At 36.3% G+C, this 24272-nt stretch overlaps 1 protein-coding gene across 1 annotated transcript; it reads right to left on the reverse strand.

Annotated features, from left to right (window-relative positions):
- Positions 1-1206: 1206 nt before the first annotated feature.
- On the reverse strand, positions 1207-3057 carry LOC136843974 (uncharacterized). Its single transcript, XM_067112991.1, has one exon. It carries the CDS (start codon positions 3055-3057, stop codon positions 1207-1209), a length of 1851 nt encoding a protein of 616 aa, XP_066969092.1.
- Between the last annotated feature and the right edge of the window lie 21215 nt (positions 3058-24272).

Consider the following 24272-nt stretch of genomic DNA (forward strand, 5'->3'; position numbering starts at 1 on the left):
GGGCTGCAAATTGGTGTGTTGATCATCCGCCCTCTAATTATCAATCATAACAAATTGCAGCCCTCTAGCCTCAGTAGTTTTTATTTAATTTATGGTTAAGATTAGCCATAATCGTGCGTCTGGCAACGCTTTCCGGAGGCGACGCCGACCAACGTTCATTTGACCGCATCTGGGGAGCTACTGAGAACTGACCAGCGTTCCCAGATGCCACTTCTGCCAGCTAAATTCTACTATAAACCAGCCAAAATCCCGTCAAATATATGTACGTTACTATATATATATATATATATATATATATATATATATATAGAATCTATATATATATATATATATATATATATATATATATATATATAGAATTATAAATCTGGTCACTTTTACCAGATACATATTAATTGTAATAGCCCACAAATTCGAGAAGTTAAGAGGGTTTGTATTATTACAGTTACATATTATGTATCTGGTAAAAGTGCCAATAGATTCTTCTCCTGTTGAAGCCCTTGAGCTGTTAACATTATGCTTTTTCAAATGTGCTTGCTATAATAATAATAATAATAATAATAATAATAATAATAATAATAATAATAATAATAATAATAATAATAATAATAATAATACGCATATAAAAACTTGATTTGATGTTTGTGTATCTGTGTGTGTGCAGTAATGCTCTCTCCCATTGAGGGATACTCTGCGTAAACCAATAATTCGTGGGTTAGGATTTTCAGTTAGTGCATAAAATTTACTCCAAAGGCCGAGCGCTAGGACCTATGACGTCATTCAACGCTGAAAATAATGTTGTAAAATTTGTTAAGAGGTGGTGGAAAGTAAGACGGAAGAAAGTGAATATGAACGGAGGTGTAATAAAAGGAATGACGAGGTTGCAGCAAGGGCCGAAAGGACGCTCCAAAGAACCTTACGTAAAGCCTACAGTGCACTGCGTGAGGTGCACTTATCGCACTAACCTCCTACAGTGTAGGATTTTCAGTGATTGTATCGTCACTTCTCCTCATCTTAGGTTCCTTTCTGACTCATGTAACCCTTCCGTAATATTTTCGTAAAAAAATAAAAATAAAAATGAGCGCCTCTGGTACATAGTCTATTTGGTTGTGAATGTTATACACAAGCTAGGTACCGTACCTGTCCTCCACCATACATTATATCTTTTCTTTGGATTTTGTCAGTTACTTGAACAGTTGCCACTATCTATACAATCAGACTTGCATTGTAGTGGCGCAGACACAGCGTCCAGGTCTGTGAGCACTCGTGGTAGCTCAGCACAGCATGCAGGTATGTGAGTCCTTGTGGCAGTGCAGACACAGCATGCAGGGGTGTGAGTCCTTGTGGTAACGCAGACACAGCATGCAGGGGTGTGAGTCCTTGTGGCAGTGCAGACACAGCATGCAGGGGTGTGAGTCCTTGTGGCAGTGCAGACACAGCATGCACGGGTGTGAGTCCTTGTGGCAGTGCAGACACAGCATGCAGGGGTGTGAGTCCTTGTGGCAGTGCAGACACAGCATGCAGGGGTGTGAGTCCTTGTGGCAGTGCAGACACAGCATGCAGGGGTGTGAGTCCTTGTGGCAGTGCAGACACAGCATGCAGGGGTGTGAGTCCTTGTGGTAGCGCAGACACAGCATGCAGGGGTGTGAGTCCTTGTGGTAACGCAGACACAGCATGCAGGGGTGTAAGTGCTTGTGGTAGCGCAGACACAGCATGCAGGGGTGTGAGGTCCTTGTGGTAACGCAGACACAGCATGCAGGGCTGTGAGTGCTTGTGGTAGCGCAGACACAGCATGCAGGGGTGTGAGGTCCTTGTGGTAACGCAGACACAGCATGCAGGGGTGTGAGGTCCTTGTGGTAACGCAGACACAGCATGCAGGGGTGTGAGTCCTTGTGGTAGCGCAAACACAGCATGCAGGGGTGTGAGGTCCTTGTGGTAACGCAGACACAGCATGCAGGGGTGTGAGGTCCTTGTGGTAACGCAGACACAGCATGCAGGGGTGTGAGTGCTTGTGGTAACGCAGACACAGTATGCAGGGGTGTGAGTCCTTGTGGTAGCGCAGACACAGCATGCAGGGGTGTGAGTCCTTGTGGTAACGCAGACACAACATGCAGGGGTGTGAGTCCTTGTGGTAGCGCAGACACAGCATGCAGGGGTGTGAGTCCTTGTGGTAACGCAGACAGCATGCAGGGGTGTGAGTCCTTGTGGTAGCGCAGACACAGCATGCAGGGGTGTGAGTCCTTGTGGTAACGCAGAGTCCTTGTGGTAGCGCAGACACAGCATGCAGGGGTGTGAGTCCTTGTGGTAGCGCAGACACAGCGTGCAGGGGTGTGAGTCCTTGTGGTAGCGCAGACACAGCATGCAGAGGTGTGAGTCCTTGTGGTAACGCAGAGTCCTTGTGGTAAGCGCCAGACACAGCATGCAGAGGTGTGAACCTGTGGTAACGCAGAGTCCTTGTGGTAGCGCAGACACAGCATGCAGGGGTGTGAGTCCTTGTGGTAAGCGCAGACACAGCGTGCAGGGGTGTGAGTCCTTGTGGTAGCAGACAGCGTGCAGGCGGGGGTGTGAGTCCTGTGGTAGCGCAGACAGCGTGCAGGGGTGAGTCTTGTGGTAGCCGCACACAACAGCCGTGCAGGGGTGTGAGTCCTTGTGGTAGCAAGAACACACAGCATGCAGGGGTGTGAGTCCTGTGGTAAGCGCCAGACACAGCGTGCAGGGTGTGAGTCCTTGTGGTAGCGCAGACACAGCATGCAGAGGTGTGAGTCCTTGTGGTAACGCAGAGTCCTTGTGGTAGCGCAGACACAGCATGCAGAGGTGTGAATCCTTGTGGTAACGCAGAGTCCTTGTGGTAGCGCAGACACAGCATGCAGGGGTGTGAGTCTCTGTGGTAGCGCAGACACAGCGTGCAGGGTGTGAGTCCTTGGTAGCGGGACACAGCGTGCAGGGGTGTGAGTCCTTGTGGTAGCGCAGACACAGCGTGCAGGGGTGTGAGTCCTTGTGGTAGCGCAGACACAGCGTGCAGGGGTGTGAGTCCTTGTGGTAGCGCAGACACAGCATGCAGGGGTGTGAGTCCTTCTGGCAGCTCAGACAGCGTGCAGGGCTATGAGAGCACGCGCCTGCTAGTACTGTATATACAGTACACGCACGCAAGAACAGACAAGGGGAACCAGTGCTGATAAGGACAAAAAAAAACATATTTTTCTTCCAGGTGCGTTGTGCTCAGAGACAATGAAACGCTCCCGTGAGGAACTGTACGGGGAAAGAGAAAGATTTCGATAAAAAAAGAGAAAACGCTTTGCTGATTGCAATAGGAAATTAATTATGATAAAAAGGGCGTGGGGAGGAAAAAAGGAGAGGGAGGTCTGGGGGGAAAAATGCATCAATTAAATGGAGCGCAATTGAGCGACTTGCAATTACAGAGCTGGAAAAGTGACGATGTCAAAAGAGTTCGAGAAAAAATGAACGCTGGGTATCCGGACATCGGGGAAAAACATAATCAAACGGAGGAGAATAAAATTCATCCATGGAAAGGATGAGGAAATAAACACAACAGCTTAATTAACAGGAGAGAGAGAGAGAGAGAGAGAGAGAGAGAGAGATATTATGGCACGGACGATGAGGGTAAAAAACAATATAGATACAAAAATGGCTGTAAAATGCAGGAATCGTTTATTAAAACAAAGGTTTTATCGCGTAAGAGAAATGAATATCGTACGCAGTGGAAAATCCATCATGGAAACGTTAAAATGGAAAATAAATGTTTAATGAATGATTTGTTTACGAATAATTACATAGAAAATAAATATCATTATTGCAGCATTTACAAAGATATTAAATAAAAACTAATAGTCATGTACAAGAAGGTATATATAAAAAGAACTAAATCAGAATCATTCAAATCAACATTAAACTAAATATTTCGCTGTTTTCAAAAGCATTTCCCGTTACAGAAAGAAGGGAGATTATTGACTTTCTCTCTCTCTCTCTCTCTCTTTGTCCTTTCAAAATATTTGTTGAAATAAAGGAACCAGGAACTCTCTCTCTCTCTCTCTCTCTCTCTCTCTCTCTCTCTCTCTCTCTCTCTCTCTCTCTCTCTCTCTCTCTCTCTCTCAGATTCTTTGCCTAAAATTGTAAAAAAAACTTTTTCAAGAGAAATCCAAGAATCTCTCTCTCTCTCCCTCTCTCTTTCTCTCTCTCTCAAAAATAGTAATCTGTAACCCTATTCTTTTTTGTCTTTTTTTTCTGCCCACCTGCTTTTCTTTTTCTTTTGTAAACTAGTGAAAATTACCTCATGAGAAACCAGGAATCGTATCCTCTCTCTCTCTCTCTCTCTCTCTTAGCTTCTTAGCTTAGAATAAAAAAACAGGCTTCACGTGAAATCCTGAATCCTCTCTCTCTCTCTCTCTCTCTCTCTCTCTCTCTCTCTCTCTCTCTCTCTCTCTCTCTCTCATATTCTTCGCTTAGAATTATAAAAACAGGTTTCACGTGAAATCCTGGAACTTATTTCCTCTCTCTCTCTCTCTCTCTCTCTCTCTCTCTCTCTCTCTCTCTCTCTCTCTCTCTCTCTCTTGTTCACCAGTCTGAAAAAAAGAGCCCATGAGAAATGTGGAACCTTAACTCAGTGACTGGGTTCTCAAACGCGCAATTTTTAGTCGTCTTTCATCACAGTCAACATGTTCTTAATGCGCTCTCGGCTGGAGGCAAGAAAGCCCCTGGTCTTCAGCCTTTTCATTTCGCCCTGACGTTAAATGATAGATTTCTTAGGACTGCCGTCATTCTTCGAAATGGAGAGAGGAAGATTAAAGAACTAAATGAAGCATAATGCATCAACAGCAGAGAGAGGTGAGAGAATGGAGTTTAGAGGCCTTTAGTACTTTATAATGCTAGTCAAAAGAATGTTGTTGAAATCGATGGGAACAGTCGCGGAGATCAGTTAAATTGAGAGAGTTAACTTCTTGCGAAGGTACAGCAGTAGACTTCAAGGCGGATTTTGATTAAATTATTTATAGACCTCCTTTGGATATATTACCTTTGAAAAATTACTTTTATATTGCTTGCTGAACTGTCCTGTGAAAAGGCCAAGCTGCTACAATCTCTTGTTATCACGTTTCGTTGTATTCCAAGCAATATACTCACAGTTCCTCGTTGGGTGAGTCGGTAGAGTTGTCGGTTAGCACTCTACTGGGCCCGCGTTCGAGTCTCCCGCCCGCCAGTGAAGAATCAGAGGAATTCATTTCTGGTGATAGAAATTAACTTCTCGGTATAATACAGTTCTGTTTCCACAGTAAGCTGTAGGTCCCTTTGCTAGGTAACCAATTGGTTCTTAGCCACGTAAAATAAGTCTAATCCGTCGGGCGAGCCTTAGGAGAACTGTTAATCAGCTCAGTGGGCTGGTTAAACTAAGGTATACTTAACTGCGCCAGTTATTCAAAATGTTGTTTAAAAGGTAATTTTGCTACGATTACGTAGTAATTGCTGAGGTACTCTCTATAATGAGAAATATTATTAGTCTACTCACTAGCTAGGACGCTGAGATTGTTCCCCCTTTTTTTTATGACAGACGCAAGACAGTCGAAAGTTTAATATTATGCTGAAGGAAGCAAAACATAAGTGATTTTATAAATAGGATACTAAGCCGCACTGCTCACGTCTAGCGCACTCTGTGTTGTACTTGACGAAGACAATCGAGGTTGTAAAATGACTCATTTCTGTATGCGACACTCAAGCAAACTTCACATTTGGAGAGAGAGAGAGAGAAAGAGAGAGAGAGAGAGTGAGAGAGAGAGAGGGTGAAATAATGGGATTATCAGTCATGAACCTGATTATGCAAAAGGCTATCCATATGAATAGGGTTCATCTTCTGAATAATAATAATAATAATAATAATAATAATAATAATAATAATAATAATAATAATAATAATAATAATACGGAAAATGTACTCAGGTCTTTTTCTTGCTGTGTGAACGGGAAACCTACTTGAAGGAGCTGAAATAGCATGAAAGAGATGTCTGAAAATGACTCTTTCAGGCGTGAATATCTGCTTTTGATTACTTAATTTTTACTATTTCATTAGCGGAATTTTCCTTATATATAACTCCATTATAGTTTTTTTTTTTCATATGGACACATTGGAATGCAAACATGGATTCCTGACGGCTGTTCATAGCTTTTCATATATGTATGCAGTATATATATATATATATACATATATATATATATATATATATATATATATATATATATATATATATATATATATATATATATATATATATATATATATAACTTTATCACATACACAATTGTTCTGTGCATTAGAAGAATTACTAAAAGGACCTCGTTCAAACTGGATGGTATCTAATGGAGTATTTATTCAGAAAAAGTTACTTTTTCTGAATAAATACTCCATTAGAAACCATCCAGTTTGAATGAGGTCCTTTTATATATATATATATATATAGTAATATATATATATATATATATATATATATATATATATATATATATATGTGTGTGTGTGTGTGTGTGTGTGTGTGTGTGTGTGTGTGTGTGTGTGTGTGTGTGTGTTTTGTGAGTGCGTGTCAGCAGTAAGAAGCATATATCTGTTATTTTGTGCGAATTATATACGGTACCTAGTGACAACAAACCAGAATGAAATATATTTAGCATGAATCGGTGGTTCCATTGTTTCGTTCACCGTCAGGTGGAGTCATCCCAAGAGCAGTTGTAATAGCTTTAACTGCCGGCCTTCTATTTAGGTCTTAATGTTGCTTACGACTCGAGAGTTAAAAAAAAAAAAATTCTTCGTTCCCGACACCAACTTGATCATAAAGCCACTTTGCAGGCGCTGCAAGTCTTCTTAAAGGGAATTGGTGCAAGACACTTCTCTGGGGGGTTCGAAGGAGGAAAAAGGTAACCGGGGGAGCAAAACACGCGAGAAAGAATGGAAGGGAGAAAAATAAGAAAAATAGAATAAGGCTTTGCAAGACTTGGGTCGGAAAAATGTGAGTTAGTTCAATTTATATGCAATTGCCTTGTCCGTCGTGTTTTTCCAATGGTGCAGTTTTGGAAAATGTAGTTTCATTCTTTCTCTCTCTTTTTTTTTTTTTTATCATGAGCGCTTGTTTCTGATATATGAGAGTTGTTGATAGGAGTTTAGCTGCTGTTTACCATTGCTAATTGTAACTGAACTGGATATATTACTTCAGTCTCTCTCTCTCTCTCTCTCTCTCAAATTAAGATATTATTAGAGGTCATAAACTCAACGGAGCTCACATTATTAGATTCGGGTCGCTCCTTGAATGAATTGGACCAACAGCTTAATGAGATAGTGTTAGCAAATTTTAGGATGCGGACGGCAATTATATTACTATATAGCAGCGGCCAGCAAGCCTGAGGGCTTCGTTATCGCGCCACGATAACTTACATGTCAACAGTGCGTCCGATTTCCTAATCGGTAGGTTGCCTGAGCACGACAATGAAACTTTCAAGTATAGAATACAAAAAAAAAAAAAAAAACTCATGACCAACATATTTTTTTTAATGGTGTCCCATAGATTAATTGAAAGTTAGTCCACATAATTCATATGGCTTTTACTATTGGCAGCTGTATCCATTATAGTATTCATAATAATATAATGAAGACTCCACTATGCTAGATCTGAGATGGGCCGTCTGATAGTCTATTTTTAAGAGCTATTATTTATTTCTGAAGCTGACGATCATCTCTTGTTCAAAAAATAACAACACTCTTTAAAAATTCAAGCGTCAGGTTTTTTAAATTTTGTGTACATTAAATTTCAAATGGAATTTTTTACATACTTTGTGTATGTGTGTATGTAAAGGGCACTTCTGTTAAACGGAATTTTAAACATGTAAATGCAACGACGAAATTAATACAATCTGTACTTATTTTACTATCTGTAAATTCTGTTAAGTAACAAAGACCGTGCACCGTAACTTTTTTTTGAGTTTCGATGTTTTGTTACAATCACTAAAGGATCAATTATTAACAAGAAAATGTGCGAAATGCACATTTTTTTCCTGTTTATATGAAATTTGCAGTAATCGTAGGTGTTTGACCGTCTGAATACTATATGAGTGTTTGATATTATGACCGTTACCGTTTAGTGCAATGCACATCATTAATAGCAAGTTATTTTAAATTATTATTATATATATATAAAATATATAATATATATTTATATAAATATATATATATATATATATATATATATATATATGTATGTATATATATACATATATACATATACAATATATATATACATACATACATACATACAGTATATATACCATATATAATAAAAAAAATTATATACATACATATACTTTGTGTATATATACATAAAGTATATGTATGCATCTCATTTTTTTTATTCAATCAAATCATCTTTTGTTTATTGTGGTAAGACACAAAGGTGAAGGATATAGGCATGTTTACTTTTGTTTATGGTCCATAATGAATTACAAAGGCTGAATGAACGTTCCACATCAATCTTAGTAAAACCAGGATTTATTTTATTTACATAAAGTAAGTTCTTTATGACATCCTTGAAGGAAGAAAGGAATCAGTAAACATAACTGTCAAGGGGTTAAACCTTACTTAACTTTGGTTTAGATCAGTGCAATTTTTTATTTTTAATATATTTTGATCTGATTTTTTTCTACATTTCCGGAGTGATTTTCAAAGTTGACGTAAATTACCCGTTCCGTTTTTTTTTTTTTTTTTAAATATTGATATCCAGAATTGTTATGTGTCCAGTATAAGTAATATTAAAATACAGTATCACATTATTCCTCCTCAGCCAAAGGCTTTTATTTCCACTGAAAGCCAATAGGATATTTGTCCCTAAATCTGATAAGTTGGTGCAGTATTTTTATAATGGGTTGTAACTTTTGCAGCTGTCGATAAAAAAAGTCACTAACCTCAAAACGCCAACGCCAATATCGCAAACAACCATAGCGTAAATATATATATATTGTCGATTTTTATTCTCTCTCTCTCTCTCTCTCTCTCTCTCTCTCTCTCTCTCTCTCTCTCTCTCTCTCTCTCTCAACTAAAGACTTGTTTTTTAGTCATTCGAGGCCACCTGTGCCTGTGAGGTTAAAATATGCTTGTCTGAATGGAAGTCTTCTTTTATCCCGACGCATGTCGAATGCATTTCCCCCTTACAGCTGCTGTGAAGGTGTAAGCCGAGAGAGAGATTTTTGTGCTTGATTTCGAAAGCTGGCGAAAAGTGCAGCAAAACAAAATATGTTTTGAATACGCGAGAGCCATAAATCATATCTGCCCATCGCTCTTCTTGCTCTCTGGATCGGCGCTAACTCGGCACATGAAAGACTGTTTACTTGTACTGCGGTCTTAAATTTTATTATTCTTGTTTTCCTCAGCCGGATCATTTCTTTTCCTCAGTTCATTTTTAGTCGTCCTACATAAATTTCCCCCTCTTTGACGGCATTCTGTTTTTCAGTGCTCAAAGGACTCTTTTTACTCACGGGTAGATTTTTATCATTTATAAACCAAGTTGAATCTCTTGTTGGCGCGCTTAAATATTTTGAAGTCCGAGTTCGGTAAACACTCCGATGCACTCGAAGATCTTGTCTCTTCCTTTCCATCGCTTTACAGTTTTCCTCTTAATTCTGCACAAAGTTTTTACAGGCTGTTTTTGAGCTGCCCTTTTTTCGTATCTGGGATTTATTTTTTTGATTCGTCGTCTGCTCTATGCTATTTTCCAATGTGTGATGTTCGCTTCTTTTTATATGATGTAAGTTTTATGATGTGTGTATATATACATATATATATATATATATATATATATATATATATATATATATATATATATATATATATATATATATGTGTGTGTGTGTATATATATATATATATATATATATATATATATATATATATATATATATATATATATATATATATATATATATATATATATATATATATATATATATATATATATATATATATATATATATATATATATATATATATTATATATTTGTGTGTGTGCATGTATGTGTGTGTGTATGTGTTTGAATATATGTATGTAGATAGTATGATTCGTTGATTTATAGTAAAATCCACTGCTACATCATTCACCATAGTGGCTACGTTCAATTTACACTTTGAAAGAATCAGGAGAGATAGATATGGATCAGGCCTATTCGACAACAAGGTGCGTAAACAAACTTTGAATGCCGTCAGAGATCGTTTCAGTATTCGAAGTCAGAGAGATTTCAGGCATTTCAGTAGAATTTGACTTCTGAAACTTTATGATCTGTAGCTCGGGGTGCACGTAGTATGAAAATCAGGTCGGTGAACAGTCTAGAATATCCTGAACAATTCGAAAGCTTCTTCTTACTCCTACATCAAAGATCTTTTAGGCAAAAGACTCCCAAGCTGCTTACTTTGCTTTCCTCTTATTGCCTCTCCAATGTTTACTGTTTATGGGAAAGTGTAAAAGTTATAGTTACTTCATAAGGTAGCCGTGCGCTGTATATTTTCCTTTTCCCGCTGTATTTAGTTAAGATAATGAGTTTGGCATGAAGTGAAGTCTTACGCTTAGTTTGCATTAAAACGCGTGGGTCTCCTTATAGTTCACTGATATACCTTGCAACATCTCTGGGGAAAACATGAGAATGTATTTGGGTGTACTGAGAACTGCCTGTCGATTTTTCCATAGTATTTAATTCACGAAGTGTTTGTTGAGTGGATTCGAAAGAGTTAGTAATGATTTTGGACTCGTGAATAGTGGGATTGAAAATTCCAGTTTCCCTACTGCGATTTTCTCTACATTGTAAATTTTACTCTTATCGTCTTAACGAACAATGAAGCAAATATCAAAACAGCTTTATGTGGCGATATTTTTAAGTGGATTTCTGATAGATTATGTCGCTACAGACAAGGTTAAAAACAGCGATTACTGACTGACACTGACATGAAGCTGTTACACCATGAAGACTGTTTTGGAGTAACTGAGACGGGGTTAATTACACATATTCTCAAACTATAAGTTTTTCGATCTCTCTCTCTCTCTCTCTCTCTCTCTCTCTCTCTCTCTCTCTCTCTCTCTCTCTCTCTATATATATATATATATATATATATATATATATATATATATATATATATATATATATATATATATATATATATATATATATATATATATATATATATATATATATATATATATATATATATATATATATATATATATATATATATATATATATATATATATATATATTGAAGAATTTAAAGTGAAGTCTAGTGTTAACTCTCTTCGATAGTGTAAAATTCCTAAAAAAAAAAATTATATATATATATATATATATATATATATATATATATATATATATATATATATATATATATATATATATATATATATATATATAAATATTTTTCTTCCTGGTGGTGGGAGCTGTAATAATTGCATGCAGGTTATTCGTAATTTGAATTTATTCGTGGCTTTAACGTAGTTTTTCTTTTTTTTTTTTTTGCTCAGTCACGAGAAGCTGAATTAGGGTTTTTTCCAACCACGGTTTTTTTTGTGTGTTTAGGTGGTACCTCGCCCATGAGTGTTTTTTTTTTTTTATCTTTTCATGTTTTGGTCGTTCGACGGCTCGCTTATCCCGTTCTCGCAAGCATTGTGGGATTCTTTTGGGCGAGTGTGCAGGAGTGTGCTCGGCTATTTCATACTGGAAGGACAGCGTTTACCTACGGCTTTACGTTGGCAGTATCTTTGGGAGAGTTAGATCACGGCCTTGGAGGATTGTTTATAGGACACCTGGGTGCTTTGCCGTGATCCTTCACTGCAGAGGATTACCTCTTTTTGATTCTGTGCGTTGACTACGCTCCTGTACCTCCCGGAGTTCTCCCCTGCTTTTCCTGCCTTACCTGCGATCCCTACAGGTGTGATTTTGGGGCTCAGCCCTCGCGACTGCTGCCGTGCTTGTCCTTCAAAGTCGTGACAAGGCTTTCTCTGTATGATACACTTGGTAAGGGCATATGAATCATTAATTTTTTTCTTTGAGACGCTGCTGACGTTTGTCAGTTTTCACCTTGCCAGTGTGTAGTGTTTCTTTGTGTCTTCTGGACAACCTTGTTGCTGCGTTACGTCAGTGTTCCTCGCCAGCATCGATTTGTATATATATTCCTTGTGGCATCATCAATTATCAGTGTAAATATTAGTTTTTGTTGGATATTGTATAAATCATAGGAATAGGTGTAAGGTTCGCTTCTGTCTTTTATATCTCCCACTGTCGTATGATAGAGATAAATACGTGCTGGTGTGTAAGGTAAATTCCTTCCTCTCCCTTATTTCTTTCCCTTCGACTTCATGAGCGAAAGTTAGCTAGGCGAATGGCAGTAGTATCTGTGTTTTGTTATTGAATATTTCTACCTCCCTAAGTATTTCAGCTTTTCGGGGACTGTCTAAAATTTATCAAGATATTGTTTGTAATAAATTTGTTTGTTTATTTTTATTATTCTTTTTATCCCTCTTTGAGTATTCCATATTGTCCTCTGGTGCTACTGTGAACCGGCTCTTTGGTGTGTTCTAAAAAAAAAATAAAACAAAAATACCACTGTGGCCCTGATCATTCACGTGTGAAAGAACACTGATTTTAGATATCTATATAAATTATTGTGACGGTCGAAGGTGGTCTTTACAGTGTATGTATATATATATATATATATATATATATATATATATATATATATATATATATATATATATATATATATATATACTAGCTGGACAACACGGGGCTGCCTGGGAAAACTCAGAATGACCCCCTCTCTCTCTCTCTCTCTCTCTCTCTCTCTCTCTCTCTCTCTCTCTCTCTCTCTCTCTCTCTCTCTCTTTTCCTGTTAAGATAGTTGCTTCAGTTACATTGCCCAGCATTTTTTACTTTTTATATATCACTCCTTCTCATCCCCCATTTCTGTCGGGGCTGAACTTGGTCTTAAAGGGCATCGGGAGTGTCACTATTTATCTCAGCGACCTCAAAAAGTATGGATTAGACACTAATATCTGTCATTTTTGGCATTCTATTTTTCACCGCTTCTCACCCGCCTTCCTATCGGGGCTGAACTTGGACTTAAAGAGAATCAGGAGTGTCACTATTCACCTCAGTGACCCAAAACTATGGATTAGACACTAATGTCTGCCGTTTTCGGTTATTTTTATATGTCACCCCTTTCTCAGCCCGACCCCCTTTGTTGCCAGTGATGTCTTACCCCCACAGTATTCTTTTCCAGATAGTAAGTCATATGTATACTGAAATGAGGTGTGATAAACCATAGAGTTTATTTAGGTACTAAGTCTGCGGGCAGAACCAGCCCCATTTCAGGGAACCCCTTCCCACCCCCACCACCTTTGGTGATGTCTTACCACCCCACAGTAGTCTTTTCCAGATAGAAAGTCATATGTATACCAAGTTCGGTTGAAATTGCTTAATGTGTTTCAGAGTTATGCTGGAACACACACACACATACATCCATTTATATAAGTATATGTATATATATATATTTATATATATATATATATATATATATATATATATATATAATATATATATATATATATATATATATATATATATATATATATATATATATATATATATATATATAGAGAGAGAGAGAGAGAGAGAGAGAGAGAGGAGAGAAGAGAGAGAGAGAGAGAGAGAGAGAGAGACAGACAGACAGACAGACAGACAGAGACTTCTGTACTGTCAGTTACATTATTATGATTGCTTTTTGGCTATACCACTACTTTAGATGTGATATATTTTTTAATATATTTCTTATATTGAATGTTAAGCGTTAACTACAGGTTAATTTACATTTGCACACAGTTGATGTTAGCTGTAAGATAACTAGAAGGCATTTAAGTGGAGGCTGCAATATAAGGTAGTTACTTGACAGATTTGTAGCTTATCAGCAAGCCAGATCCCAAAACGTCTCAGTTCATGTGATTATATATATATATATATATATATATATATATATATATATATATATATATATATATATATATATATATTTATATATATATATATATATATATATATATATATATATATATATATATATATATATATATATATCTATATATGTTATATAATATATATATATATACATATGTATGTGTGTGTGTGTGTGTGTGTTCATGATTTACATTTAATTTTAGTGTTTACTCCAAATAATTAATTTTTATTCGAAGAATTCTAAAGCCTGACACTGAACATATTGCTTCAGCCTATTTAAAGTAATATAGGAAGAAGGGAATCATATCTTAGTAATAAAACACTTTCCTATCATGTTTTCTATTTAACACTACGAAGAAGCTAGGACAAAAAATTTGTTTTATGTTTTCACCCTTCATATTTTTGGCGAAGCAGTGTTGAGATGCCGTTTCCCCCCCCTCTCTCTCTCTCTCTCTCTCTCTCTCTCTCTCTCTCTCTCTCTCTCTCTCTCTCTCGTTTTATCAAAAAATTTGTGCGAAATTTATTGCGTTTCCGAACTTCTGTGGAGCGGGAAACGCTATATCCTCAAAGGCGGTGTCTGATGTCTCGCAAAATTAAAGAACTTTTCCGTCTCAAATTTTAAAATACAGCTCCTCCTTCACTTTCGGAAACTAATTTTTGAAGATTGGAACAATGTGTTTGGAACCCGGTTGGTTATCCTGGACTCCCCTGACCCACCCCATGCTACCCGCCCCACCCGACCTTATCCTATCGCCAGGACTCTTATATCTTCCAACCCTTCCTTGCCACACTCTCCAAGAAAGCGAAAGATAAAAAAAAGGACAACAGAAAATAGTGGAAAATGAAAATGAAACATGAGGGTAATTTTATAGCTGGAGAAGAAGGTTCACCGCACTGCAAATGTTGTCTTTTCATCAAATAGATATTGTAGGATTTTTCATCGGTAAAATTAGCTCCTATAAGAAAAATGAGATAGCATAGTAACTTTATATGAAAAACATTATTTCCTTTATTCTCCCTTTTTTTTTATCATCACTTGCCTTCAATCTCTTCCCATCTACGCTTTCTGTCTTCCCTCATCCACCCGATGAAGATGGCAGTGACCCGGAAGCGATACGAGAAATATAAGCTTTGGAAAAGGAGAAGCGTAAAAATAAAGAAGCGAAACATTGGCCCCGTAAGTTCCAAAGTCGTCTGCCTGGTGCTATCCATAAAATCCTTCGGCTTGGTGGCTAAGGCAAACCTATTTCCATATGACTTCGACGACTATGGCTCCTACCAGTGCACCGTCCAAACTTTCCGAGTATCTTTTAATAACTTTTTAGATTGCCAAATATGTTTTTTTTTTTTTATTCACAAATAGCATTAATTTCTTTTACGTCAAATGAAAACCAGAAAAAATTGTGAACCGGATTTCAACGGAGATTGTTTTTATTAGTTGAATATGTATTTTTTTTTTTTGTTGACAGTGCATCGCTTAAAACTTTGAAAACACTTTCTGGTAAATTTTTAAATTGCGATTATCTGTTTTTCCTTTAGTGACAAATGACTGTTTACCCCTCCAATGTAACCAAAAATACCATATATCATGCACACAGGATTACAGAGAACCTGCTTTTTATATAACTTTCTCAATTATTTTATCTTCAGTGCATTGTCTAACCTTTAGGAGTTTCTTGTGATGATGCTTTTTCGATTGCCCAACATTTGTTTCTCATTCATTTGCGAATTACTTTGTTTTAAAACCTATCGAAAACAAACAAAAAAATGTACAAAGCTCAAAAAAGATAGAGTTTTAGATTCCTTTGATATGGATTTTTTCTTCCCATGTGTAATTATCTTTGAATATGTTTACAATAAGTTGAAGAACTATATTGCGTTCTCTTAACTTGTCCAATTTTGCTTGCTTTTACATCAAAATTTTTGTGCTAAAAGGTTCTTTCATATACCTGCTGAAGCAGGTAACATTTGGTTTAATGCCATTTCGAAGGTAACGTTAAATTGGGTTAGTTTAGCGTAACTGATGCATCCTTTCCTTCTCAATACATTCCTGCTTATTCACGCAGCTGCACCTTAAAGGGACCCTCTCGAGTTTGGAAGGATTTGAGCACGTGAAATGCTAATGGAATACTTTTAATGCCTCACGTAAATCATCTGAGCCCTAAAAGTACCGCTGACATTAGTGTTCTTCAGAATGTAATCCCATCATTTAAAGTTTTTAAGCCAGACTCTATGTTATTCTTTCAACTGGCTGTGTTGCTTGATATTGCTTACGAGGACTTCTTCGCAATGCACAAATAAATATAAACAGGGATTTTTCAAAATATACTTTGTTATTGGCTTAAGGATAATCCTAAAATTCGAAGAGATAGGTTATGTATAAGCTAAGAAACAGCGATGGTTCATTTTTCATTATATGCTTTATTTACTTTTGTCGTTCTTCAGTAAAAGCCAATCCTACATTTTCATTCCATAGAAACTAGCCATAAATCCATTTCTCTTTCATTATTTCAGTTGTTTTCTTTAGTTACATCTTCGCTTGTGTTACCATTACTGGTGAGTTTGGATATTTGCATTATACTTATCATATGAAAGTCACTTAACATTTTCATCTTCGTGAGTCACTTGTGTCTATTTTTGTTTTAGTATTTTGTTTTTGGGTTTTTTCCTTGTTCTTTGATTTTAACAGCTTTCCTCGTCTGCATTAAGGTATGTAAAGGAGTCTTCATCAGTCAATCATTGATATGTTTTTATAAAAGATATACACATTTTTCAGACATGGTTGGTGAGTATTTTTCATATTTACTTTATTGTATTGTATATTTTAATGTTACATAATTATATTCCCTCTCATTTACTATGGGATATTTTGTAACCTTTCTATTGGATGGTTAAATCAGATTCTCCCTAGTTTAAAAGTAGCATATTAGTTTTTTAGTGTAGAAGACTGATATGGAATTTTACCACTTGTCATAGCAGTAAATATTCTAAATCTCACTGTGTAATATCTTAACAAGTTTAGGGTATCTATTGTAACTAGACTCCGTTCCATAGAGCATTTTGCTTAATTGCCTTATGATAATTCAGGACGACCATGACCACCACTTTATGAAATGGCTTCTAAATCACTTTGTCGACAAGCTTCACACTTCTCATGCGTCATGGAAGAAAAAACACCACTTGACATGGCCTTAGTTCACGTTCTTTACTTGACCTTTCTTGTGTATTTTATTGCTGAAACCAAATTCATATTTCTAGCAACAGCCCTAATACTAGCAGCACTTTTATAATGACATACATTTGATATAGTTTCCATCTTAGAAATTTAAGGTGCATGTGTATAGCTACTGAAAGATTATTTATTACTTTTATCATTCGATTTTATTCCTATTACACACTTTCTCGCTTTTCGTATATTAAGACTACGATTTATGAACTTTCAGAGAACGGCGTCGTGTACTTGGATCCAGAGTCTGAAGGTATAACCAAAGAGCACGCACAAATCTCCTCCTATTACCTACTCCTTATTTTACTTTTTTGCTCACCATCCCTGAGCAAAAATTTAAAAAAGAATATATATATATATTCAAAAAAAAAGAATCTATTTCTATGTCTGTCATGATCATGTCTTCCTATGCAACATTTTTCTGAGGGACTTTCAGTTTAAAGCTTTGAGCTCTTGTCCGGTTGATCGTCCTTGGTGCAACAGACTGCAATCCCCCGGGCCCCCGGCGAAGGCCGCTGAGGAAGGCGGCTCCGCCCTTGCAATTTCTCAGCTGGATTGCCTTTAGGAATTTCTTAAATAATACAAAATATTGTTGGCTCTGTTTTGGACTTTGCAAGTAATACTCGTGTAGTTTTATTTCCCCTAAAGAACCCCCTCATTAAAATCCAACCGAGTCGTTACTAAATTAAACAAGCATCCCAGAAAATTAAATAAGTCTTTCATTATTTCGAAAAGACAGTATACGAGCAATTTTTGTAAAGGTTTGTGAATATTCCAAATTCCTTAATAAATCACATTGCTGAAATAACTTGTAAATCCCTAATATTGTCTACAATCCCATACAGATCTAGATGATTTTTAAGTTTATGGAACATAATTTATATGGAATATAATTCATAGTAAGACTGTTGACTAAGAAGAACCCAACTTTTGTTTCACGTTAAATTATTCTTCATATAATCAAATACTGCAACTTTATTTAATTTTCCTTCCATATCAAGTCTGTATAAAACTTGCGACCCGGTAATAACACGAAAGATTCCTAAAGATCAACAGGACTTAGCAAATGGTTTAACTGGTGAGTCCACTCAACCTGACCATCATACTATTTGTCGAGGCTGCCGGGCACTCCCTAGCTGGTTGTGTATAAGACGAGTATCCCACCAGATATTTGTTTATTTGCAATAGCTCGTGGCGTTTAGCTGGTATCCATTGCCGGCAAAACTTAGAACCTTACTTGGGCAGCGATTCCCGATCTTGAAGTATTAGCATTTTGATGACGTAGCAGTAGTTTGATGGCTTATCACCCGAAGACCCCTAAAACCAGTCGGAGTGCCCGCGAACAGCGTCGGTGAAGGACCCTGATGGTGTGGTCGTTTTGTCCCCTGGGTTGTGTCTCGTCAGTGGCGATGGCTTGCTGAATATGATTATTTTGTCTGCTGCATTCATCACGTGCTCGATCGGCTCCATTTTGGATCCTTACGTACGCAGATAGGTTCAGGATACTACTGGATAAGTGGCGATATGAGAGAGAGAGAGAGTGTGTGTGTGTACGAATAATAGCTCGCATCAAATTAGAGTAAAAGTAATGGGATGTTATTGTTATTTGAATGGTGTTGGTAGTTATACATTTTTTTTTTATTTAGCACAGGCTGTCTTCACTAATTTGTGTTTGACGTTTCTACGTCTAAGAAATCAGTGGGGAAGTAGATCAGTTTTCATGAATAGTAGTTTGAGTAATCATGAACTGTAGAAGTTTTAGTAAATGAAATACACATAATTTGCGGCTTGCGGTCATTCATTTTCGTTTTTCCCTTACCGAGTCAACTGCATGACTGCCAATTTCAGAATAATATCAAAATTTAAGTTAGTGTCACTCAGAGGAACTTGGAAATATGATCCACAGACAGACCGACAGTTAGCTTTTGACTTTAGTGACTGGAGGAAAAAACTGCGTACAGAAAGGCTCCAAAAGGAGGACTTGATCTATTATATGATATTTCCCCCCACCCCCCAAGTGCCCCTGTCTCCCTCCCCTCCCCTTCCCCAGAGTCAACCTTCGTACCCCACTACACGTCCCCAAGTTTCTCCAGCCCCCCCTTCAACTCCGCCCACATTTCCTTCCTTGCCTGATGAAGTGGTCATGAAAATCCTATTCCTTTTGAATCATAAGTCACTAATCTGAAGAGAGAACTCTGGCACTTGGTCCCTCGTGCCGGAAGGGTGATTGTGGCCTGGTCGCCCCTCGACCTTCTCTCCCAGATTAAGATCCTTATGATTCGAAAGATGTGACGATGCCTGCTTAAACTTATATCATGCGAGGATGCCCGAGCTCCCCCTTCATGATAAAATGAGGATGGTGGTTTTTGTGGAAGGTTCTTCTTTTCATTCAAATTCCCTCAGAGCAAGTCGGTTTAATGAGACAGTTTTGCGTTCCTCATGTAGGTTTATCATTTGAATGAGGATAAAGATGTGCTCTGTAATAGACTTTTGAACTTTTTCGAGAAACAAATATACGAGTAATGTTGCATTTGGGTTTTGCTAGCTTTTAAGTGCATATTAAAAGTTCATGTGTATTTTGCTGTTCAGTATTCATCTGGCATAAATATGAATATCGTGGCGTTTAGTCCTTAAAAAAAGAGAACTTGTATACACTACTAAGAAGAAAATTTTCGTAAGCATGTGTTTTCAGAGAACGAAGCAGTTGAAAAGAAATGAAGAAGAAAGACAAAAGAAAGAAAAAAAGAGGAAGGCAAAATAGGAGACGGAAGTGGAGGTGTTTTTAGGAGCCATAATCCGAACAGTGATTTCAGGCGGACGCGGAACTCTCCCAGACTACAAAGTTCTAATTTGTTCCCTTCGGCTTAGCCCCGCCAGTTAGTGGCATTAAGTCAGCTAATCAGCTCACAGGATTTGATCCCTCAGCGATGTGGCCAAATTCACGTTGAGCTTGTCGATTCGGCCCCTGGGTTCGATCGCAATCCCATTACTCTGTTCATGGAAGGATTTCCGACGCTAACTTGAGCCACCTTTAATGGTGTGTTCGATGGCTTTCCGCCGGGCAACCCATTTCTTTCCAGCCTAAGGGCATCACACGTATCACGGTTCTGATATGTCGACTTGAAATACAATTGGGCCAAGTCCTTTTAATGTCCCGTTCTTATATATATATATATATATATATATATATATATATATATATATATATATATATATATATATATATATATATATATATATATATATATATATATATATATATATATATATATATATATACACCTATACACATTTATTTGCCCATTAATAAAATCTCTCGGTCTCTCTCTCCCTCTCCTGGATTTGGCCAGTCATAGTACACATTTTCTTACTGGCGCATATCTTTATTTGAATAACTATTCTTTCTGACGGAGCTTAAGCGCATAAAAGTTGTATTTTCACTCGCAATATAGAGGATCAAATCGAAATTCGAATGAGGTGCCAATTAGCATAACCCGTTAGTGTAAGTAAGTATATTCTTACGTATCTGTTAGCCCGAAGCAATAAAAAATATGATAATGATTATAACGTAAAGATTAAACGGGAGACGATAAAAATTACGGTGAATTACAACAGAAGTCGAGCAAAATGAAGAGCAGTTACAGCATAATTGACTCTCTCCACGAAAGCCACCATCCGTTTTTTTTCTAACCATACCCCTTGCAACCAGATTAACCAAAGATAACTGATATTATTGATAAAAGAAGTTATTTTTTTTCTTCAGATTGATGCATCTAATTATCGTTCATGGTGTTCTACATGCACAAATCGTTATGCATTTTAAAGGAATTCTTCTCGAATTCTTCTTCTCATGGTCCTGTGATTTTATTCCTCTTGTCTTTCGTTTCGTTACCTTTTTGGAATAAGTATTTCGTTTCATTCTGGTCTTTTCTAAAGGTCTCTTTGTGCGTGTATGTGTTTTTTTTTTTCTAAAACAGTTCATTATTTGACATACATTTTGGTGATTCAATGAACATATTTCACAAGCATACGTGGATTTGATTTTTTTTTTTCTTTTTCATTCTCTGCAAGATATCTTTCGGTAATTTGTTATTTATAAGTAGTTTCATTCTTCTGAAAGGTAATGTCATATATATATTCATATTTATTTGATTTATTTTCTCAATTCCTGAGATGTATCCAGAAAATTTCACCACTGTTAAACTAATGAACATTGTCTCTCAGTATATGAAAGTCATGATCAAATTTCACAAAACACCATATCACAGCATTTACTTGTAACTCAGGTAATAACTTTCAACATTAAACACGCTATCCTGTCCGTGTGGTCTTCCATTCTCCATTAAAAGTGCAATGTGAATGTTTCCAATCTTTTGAAATGACGTTAATTAGTCCTTTGAGATAAAAGAATGACTCATCTTTGGAAGTAATTCGGAGCTAAATTCTATATGGCACCTAAAAGTGAACGAGTTAATTAACTGTATTTTGGAAAAACGGCTTTATTAATCACATATCTGTCGGAGATCTCAAAAGATTGGACACCATTTTTTTTTTCTGTTTAATATGATATTACATGTTGTGGTGTTACAGAGGCGACGTGTTGGAATGCACATGCATCTTTCTCTTTTCTTGTATTGGTCTGGATAAATATTTTTGATAGAATTGCACATTGCATTTACTTGCATATGTCACTCAGATTTGTCTTTTTAAGAAATGCATTCGTATAATATTTTTTTTCCATTGTCGTTCGAGTGTACAGATATATATATATATATATATATATATATATATATATATATATATATATATATATATATATATATATATGTATATATATATATATATATATATATATATACATATATATGTATTATGATAGTGTCTCAACCATAATTGTATGCATTGACAATTTAGGGTTGAATATAACTTGTTTCTTAATTTTCTTAGGTATAACTAGAGTGAATATCCAAATTTAAACTTAATTCAGATGAGATGAGAAATGCTTTATTAATATGTTGCAATGAATATAATTAACGACAGCAGTAAATTGATGAAGAAATCCCAGGTAGAGTAATTTCCCACACACATGTGAATTAATAAACAATATCGCATTGATTAACTGGATAGATTTATGACATGGAATTTAATAACAAGGGAGAAACGGCTGTTGTCATCAAAACTTGCTTGCACGCCATTTGTGATTTCGGGGAAAATTGCCGATGGATGAGGTTATTGTGGGTATTGCTAAGGGAATTTCATTTTATCAAGTGTTAATAATAGTCAGATTTATGCTTCTTTTCAGGGTCGAGATGAGTTCGCCTGCCTAATTCTGCGCCGGTGTTCAATCTTGTCGCCCCTGGAACACGACTTGTCAGGAGGATAATGGTTGAACTGTTATGAATGTTCTGTTTGTATTCAGTAAAATTAAACATATATATTTATATATATATATATATATATATATATATATATATATATATATATATATATATATATATATATTTTTTTTTTTTTTTTTTTTTTTAATGAATGGTAATCCATGCCTTATGAATTCGTGCCTGTTACCTAGTCATATATGGTGAGTTGAAATGTAAATTATATGCTGTTATAAGATATACATATATCCGGTTATAATTATTATACAGGTGTACTTTTAAAACTAAAACTAATACTAAATTTTTAGTGTCAGTAATGCTTTACTTATATGGATATTTTAAGCATTTTTTTACATTTATTTTTTTTCTAACATGGTAAGTACAGTACTATATGATTATTGCATACAGTGGATGTATCAATATAGTGAAAATCATTGTGTATGCTTAGAGGTTACAAGCGAACTTAATTGTGAGTAAAATTAAATTGTGTTATTCATTGCTGGGAATTTACAAATTTAGTGTGTTTATCTGAAAATGCAAACAGACGAGTCCAGGTAAGTGCCATAAGAATCATTCGATTACCGTTGATATTCAAATGTATACATTGTAAACCTTATGCCTTAGAAACCTTGTTACAACTGTATTCCTTTTCGAAATTTACCTGGTCTCATATTTCAGCAGATTTGATATTTGATATTTCTGTTCCTTTTCTTCTTTTACTGAATTTTCGAAACCAGTGAAGTTAAGGAAAATTTATGTTCAGATAATTCTTTGTATGAATTATTTCACTGAAGTTTAGTCCTCCATAAGAATGCTTGCAGTGAGCACTTCAGTAGGCAATAATTTATATAAATATGCAAATGAAATTAGGAGATAAGATTAATTTAGATGTAGATAATAATTTTAAGCATGAAAGAAGGGTCTTTTCAAGGAAGAAAGCCTTTTCTAGTAAATAACCAGTTACATGTAAATAAAAAAGGGAATTAGCAACAACATGAAATTTAAATAGATAACAATTTTTTGGACGACAAATGAGGTTCAGAAGTGGACAACAGTTTAAGCTTGAAGGGAAGGAATTTTTAAGTATGCAAATAGAATTAGCAAAAACACTAAGTTATAAACAGTTAATATTCTTATGCACTGAATGAAGAATAGTCCTTAAGCTGCCTCCAACGCCGTGAAGTAGAGAAACAGCGTCAAATGAAAAGGATAAAAGTTGACAGAAACTAAAACGTCTGATGGTGGCGGGACAGCAGAACTGTCGGAGCCGGAGTTTGGGAAGATTCGTTGGACGTTTATGTAAAATTGGCCCTTTTGCTTTGTAAAAGAAGATTTACTTAACGTTGCAATTTGCTGTATCAACAATCATACGAAACGGGGGGAATCTTTGAAGTGCTCCTTTGGTGGGCTTGAATTGGAAATATTCCTGGGAATATTTCATTCTCAAGGTAAAAATGGATAAAAAAAAATGAGAGGGCTGAGGGAAGGCGGGGAGGTGACGGGTATTGTGGAGAGTACTAGGTTATCCTTAAAAACACTAGATTTTAAGAATTACTTCAATTCATACACAGACAGGAAGTGTAAATCTTCGTCCCGGCAGTGCCTACATTATTTTTTGTAATTTTAGAAATTTCCTT

This window comes from Macrobrachium rosenbergii, chromosome 12, assembly GCF_040412425.1.
Source record: "Macrobrachium rosenbergii isolate ZJJX-2024 chromosome 12, ASM4041242v1, whole genome shotgun sequence".
NCBI lineage: Eukaryota > Metazoa > Arthropoda > Malacostraca > Decapoda > Palaemonidae > Macrobrachium > Macrobrachium rosenbergii.